The sequence below is a fragment of the Brassica rapa genome, unplaced genomic scaffold (genome assembly GCF_000309985.2).
Source record: "Brassica rapa cultivar Chiifu-401-42 unplaced genomic scaffold, CAAS_Brap_v3.01 Scaffold0074, whole genome shotgun sequence".
Lineage (NCBI taxonomy): Eukaryota > Viridiplantae > Streptophyta > Magnoliopsida > Brassicales > Brassicaceae > Brassica > Brassica rapa.
Genome location: NW_022610019.1, coordinates 1 through 5,555, shown reverse-complemented (window position 1 = coordinate 5,555; position 5,555 = coordinate 1). Strand labels below are relative to the sequence as shown.

At 32.7% G+C, this 5,555-nt stretch overlaps 1 protein-coding gene across 2 annotated transcripts; it reads right to left on the bottom strand.

Moving 5' to 3' along the window:
* Window positions 1–1,354: 1,354 nt before the first annotated feature.
* LOC103862618 lies at window positions 1,355–4,742 on the bottom strand. Of its 2 annotated transcripts, XR_004453332.1 has the most exons (8): window positions 4,329–4,742; window positions 3,229–4,098; window positions 2,581–3,018; window positions 2,098–2,500; window positions 1,967–2,014; window positions 1,797–1,880; window positions 1,631–1,714; window positions 1,355–1,542 (listed from the first exon to the last, which is right to left on the bottom strand). XR_004453332.1 is itself a non-coding variant. In XM_033283005.1 (4 exons), the coding sequence occupies exons 1-4, from the start codon at window positions 4,431–4,433 to the stop codon at window positions 2,237–2,239; spliced, it is 1,677 nt and encodes a 558-aa protein (XP_033138896.1). In that variant the 5' UTR covers window positions 4,434–4,742; the 3' UTR covers window positions 1,363–2,236. The 2 variants fall into 2 exon arrangements, 1 of the variants encoding a protein (XP_033138896.1); XM_033283005.1 differs by having other exon boundaries at window positions 1,363–2,500.
* Window positions 4,743–5,555: the final 813 nt, after the last annotated feature.

Here is a 5,555-nt window from a genome sequence, read left to right as displayed (position 1 = left end):
ACTGATGAGCTCTTGAAAAACGATTTATAAATCTTTATAACTTTTATATACTCCTTTATATATCGTAAATTCATTTGTAATAAACCATTTTGTTTTGATTTTATAAGAGGTTATAAACTATTTGTAATAATGTGTTATAAAGCTACTGAAATACAAATTTACCATTGAACTTTCTAAATTTAAGGAAAACCATAAATCCAAGTCATAAACTCATATATCAGAATTCTACAAACAAGTTTTACCAAACACGCATAAACAGATAGTGTTTCACACATAACTATAAGCAAGCTATAAAGTTTTGTTCATTCCCACATTAGTATTCATTGTAATTCCGAGAAGATATCAACCGCCAACTTTCTCGGATGATTGCAATTTTTTCTTCTTCACTCAGCTTTGTCAAATCCACTATACGCATTGCATGGCACTCTATCAGCTTCAATGCATAAACTCCACTGTCTTCTATTTTAAGAACCTTAAACAAATATGTTTTAGTAATATATTAGCAGATAAATTATAATATAAGTTATTTGATCTGAAGAACCTGGATACAAATCTACCATAAAGATTTATAAGCGGTTATAAAGATGTTACCTGTGGGAAACCTTCAGATACAATTTTTATCGAGAACTTGCTTGTATCCATGCTGACATCTTTGAAGAAGTAGCGAATCATGAATGGGAGAGCCATCGCATATGCATTAACGTAAGGGACCAAACTCGCAACTCGCATCTGTGAACTTCATTGCTGCACAATTGAATGCTGTGATATTTCTCTTCTCCAAGTTGATTCAACTCCAAGCCAATACTTCTCTCTGCTACTGCAATGGCCGAATAGAGGAAGTTGATATTCTTCTCTATGTTGTACTTGTCAAAGCCTGCTCCAAATTGGAAACCTTTCTTGTCATCTAAAAACTCATCATAAAACTCATCTATTTCTTCAAGAAACTTCACTCCAACAACTAAGGCAGTTTTTGTTCAGAAACAAATCTGGATTGTTTATCTGTCTCAGTTTCAGCAACTCAACTCAAAACTCAAAACCTGCTTCAATATGCTGAAACAAAAAAAACAAATACTCAGAATAGCGATCATATAGTTTTATAAAGAAGATTAATATAAATTTATAAGGGATTATAAAGAATTTTTGTTCACATATAGTCTACTAACCGTTTTTGAAAGTTTTTTTCCCGGAGTTTCAATATCCGAAACCACTTTGCGTTTACTATCTCTTTGATTGATTCTCAGCTTCCTACATTGACATACATCTACTTTGTTATGTAGATATCTAGTTTCATGAATATATAGCTTCTTATAAAATAAAACTTACTTTCTTTTGTTTGACATTTTCCATTCTCTCATTTTTTTCTTTTCTTGTTTTATCAACTGGCTCAAAGGGATGAAGAATCGGATGTTTCTTCCTTGCTCCTGTAAACGGTGGTTGTGTATGAATGGATGGTATTTGACCTCTTTCACTTCTTCTTAGCGGAACATTATCTGTATCAGCTTTAAACTTCTTTTGAAGTGGAGGCTCAACATCTTCGTTTACCTACAGAACAAAAAAAATAGTCCCCTTTTTACAAAGGATTATTAAGTCTATAAAATAAATCAATACTCATAAAGTTTGGAAAACAAACCTGGCTGTGTTGTTGTACCAATCTCTTTTTTATTTTCATTAGAGGTTGGAAAACAGGAATCTCATAAACATCTCTCATAAGAACCTGATTCATGCAAATCGTTTTTATATAATTGTTTAAGAGACCTTAACGATCATGAAATAGTTTATAAAGCTTTATAAAATACCTCATTTGTACCCTTTCCACTATGACTTTCTTGGGAAAGGAGATCAAACTTAGGAGACGTAAATGTTGGATTAGGCGATGAAACCTTCAGACAAAATATTTGAAAATTAGATGTTTATGCTATATACATTAAACTTTTACAAGGCCTTATAAAATATATTAATTTTGTACCCTTGTATCAAAGTTTGGAGTATTGAATGTTGGAGTAGGCGACGTAACCTACAAAAGAAATAAGAAATTCAATTTGCCTATCACTAAATTAAAAAATTTATAAACCTTTATATCCTGTTTTAGATTCATACCTGCGACGTTTGTTTCAAGCAACTTTCTGATTCAAGTTTTTCTGTGTCTTCGTCTTGAGTGATTTTTTGTGTAGTCTCAATTTCCCCAAGAATATTCTCTTCTTCCCTTTGATGCTCTGTACCAGATTTTGCTTCTTCATCACATATCTCTTTTTTCATTTTCATCATCCAGTGCACTTCTTCCATCGCCAGAGTTTGCTTCTTCAGCAATTGTATCTTCAGAGTTTGCTGCTTCAGCAATTGTATCTTCTTCATTTTCATCATCTGGTGCATTTTTTTTATCATCAGAGTTTGCTTCTTCATTAATTGTATCTTCTTCATTTTCATAATCTTGTGCACTTCTTCTATCACCAGAACTAGCTCCATTTTCACAATCTTCTTTGTTTGGTGAACTGTCGTTAAACTTCAAAAAAACAAGTGAAATCATTAGAGAGGAATAACACGCGAAATTTGATAAGTAATTGGTAAAATTGAATTGGTTACCTTAACTCCTAAAACATTCTGGATCATTACTACTCGCTTATCCAAATCACGAACCATTTGGATTAGCTTATCAAGTTTCTCGCTGTTAGACATGGAATGATTTTTATCTTTTCTTTGCTCCTTATCCTTTTGATACTCTTCATCTTTATTTTCCTCTTCATCTGTCTTTTCCTCTTCATCTTTCTTTTCCTCTTCATCTTCATTATGGTTCAGATCTTCACCATGCTCTGCATCTTCGTCTTTTGTCTTGCGTTGTTGACCTATATCTTCTGTTGCAACAAACATATCCACAAAACCTTTCTCCCAATCGCTTCTCCTCATTTTGTATCCTTGTTGAACTAGTTTCACAACACTGTGAAAGTCAGCATCGTCACTATGTGTTGCCCCCACCAAATGTTTGTATTCCTCAGCCAATCCAATCACTGTGCTAACCTCAACCTGTAGAATAAATAAAACATATCTATGTAAACCTCTTATATATTAATTTATATAGTCCTTATAAAAGTACATTTATAATCTTGTATAAACACATGTCAAATTTACAATCCTACAAGACACCGATTTGTGGACCTTTTCAAGGAGTCCCTAGAAATCCACTTTTCAAACAATACAATACGAATATATTTATATACGCTTATAAAAACTCACATTGTTTATCTTCTCCAGCTCTAACACTTCAGCTATTGTCGGAGTTCTTGTTGAGTCCCAATGTAGACACAACGGATCAGAAGAAGAGGATGTCTCGCATGGCTTTCCCAAAGATTTACCAAGCACATTCACTGATGACATTGCCCACAGATTTATGGCTAGCGCAAAACCACTCACTTCATAACTATCTCCTGTCCAGGAACTTGCACTCAAACTTTTTACACTTCTCATCAAGATTCTATAAGCAGTTTTACCCCAAGCAATCTTGTGTGAGCGATAGTTCATATAACGCTGCAACCTGTCTCTCGGGATTTTAGAACTCGGATTTTCTGCCATAATTACCGCTTCTGTGAGTATTGCTGTTCCAAGGGATAATCTTTCTAGTGTTGGCATGCTTCGTGCTTTCTTTTTAAACATTTCATATAACGTTCTCACCGTAAACTTATCAATCTTGCCCAGCATCCAAATGTATGGCTTCTTCATTATTTTGAACAGCGGCTCTGTTATTGTCTGATCTTCCTCACAACGTAAGCCTGTTGTCAGATGAAATTCCCTTAGTGAAAACCTCATAGGCTGGTCCGAGAAAGTAAACCAGAGATCCTCTCCTTGCGTCAATACTCTTCGCTGCATTAGAAAATGGAACAACTCTTCTGAAAATTGAACCCTATTCCTTTTAACCAACTTCAAAATGCTCCCAATGTGAGAGTTCTCTATGAAAGAAAACTCTTCTTTTCCTAATATATCTTCCACCTTCTCGATATAATCAATCTTTGAGTGATGGATTATCGCTTTGGGATTATCTGGTGTTTCTACAGCTTCATAAACCCTCCCAGGCAATTTCAAGGTTGTGCAAAACTCGTTGCTATCCAACTGCAATACAAGACAACACTTCTTGAGTTCACGCATTTTATAATTACTTGAAACCCACATTTATAAAGGCTTATAATTTTTCAAAAAAACTCAATGTTCACTATCGATACTATTTCTCTTAGATCTAACTAGAAACATGACAATCCTCAACCAATGTTCTTCTATTTTCTTATAACAGAAATAACAAATTCAAAAAATGACTTGAAACAAACAATAATTTAGGTACTTACTTGTAGAGAATCGTGAAGATAAGAATCATGAATAGGAGAATCGTGAAGAGGAGAATCGTGTATAGGAGAATCGTGTAGAGGAGAATCGTGAGGAGTAGACGACATTTTTTGAGATGAAATTTTGAATCGTATAGTCTGATTGTTATTCGTCGTCACCGGATGCTCTTTCCAGAGAGACGGCGTGACTAGTGAGAGAGAAGACCTTTTGTCGTCGCCGTTGCTAGAATCGCCGTCGTAGCTCTGTAATCTCGTCGCCTTCGATGGCGAGCTAGAGAGATTCGAGAGAAAAGGTTAAAATTGCGAGGGTTATTATTGTCTTTCGGCTACTAAACAATTAGGTATTTGTGAAAATGTCCTCCTCCTGAGTGTAAATTTGAAAAGGGGTACTCAACAAAGTGTAAATGTATAATTTCCCCTTTAAAGTTACATTTATGAATTTTGGAAGTAAAATTAGTTGCAATTTGGTTTTCATAAAAAAAAATTGAACAGTTTTATTACAAATTTGAAAAAATATTTTATAAACAAAATATATATGAGAATACAAAATTTATTATCCTGAACATGGTTCTCTTACAAAGTTATCAAATGTTTAGACTTGGAATAATGATTTAGGGTATAAGGATTGATAGGATATTAGTGTCACGTGATACACATGAGTTTTTATTATAAGGTATATGCCAGTATATATAGATTTATGTTTTCGATATTATAATGTGACATTTTCTGTAAATGGAGAAAGATAGAAAAACGTGATAAATATATATTTTAAATTTTGAAATTAACTATACCAAACTGAGCATAAATCATAACTAACCGATTTCAAATAATTTGCTTTGATATTATATATCGGATCCATTAAGATTAGGTGTATTAAAGGAAAAAAAAATTAAAAGCCAAATAAGAACATTTATTATGATATATAGTTAGAGAAATATAAGATAGGACAAAAAATAATAATTAGTTACTAATAGGTGCAAAAATCTTTTTAAGTAGATTTTTTTGTATGATCTATACTATTAAAAGAAAAGAACTCTTAAAAATTTACTTACACAAATTGTTGGACATTTTCATTAGACAATATTTTATTCTTACCTTAAATTTAGACTAATAATATATTATCTTAAATTTCTCTAACAATAATAGTCAATACTTTTATTTTAATCTTATGGAAACTTTAGAAAATCTTAAATAATATCTCGCATTTTCAAACTAAAATCAAATCCTCGT

What these genes read in the sequence shown, in the direction of transcription:
- LOC103862618 (XM_033283005.1), bottom strand. Translation starts at nt 4,433, where the DNA reads ATGTCGTCTACTCCTCACGATTCTCCTCTACACGATTCTCCTATACAC. An exon ending in AGCTGGAGAAGATAAACAAT is followed by an intron (nt 3,019 to 3,228) that starts GTGAGTTTTTAT and finishes TTTATTCTACAG; the next exon opens with GTTGAGGTTAGCACAGTGAT. An exon ending in AGAATGTTTTAGGAGTTAAG is followed by an intron (nt 2,501 to 2,580) that starts GTAACCAATTCA and finishes GTTTTTTTGAAG; the next exon opens with TTTAACGACAGTTCACCAAA.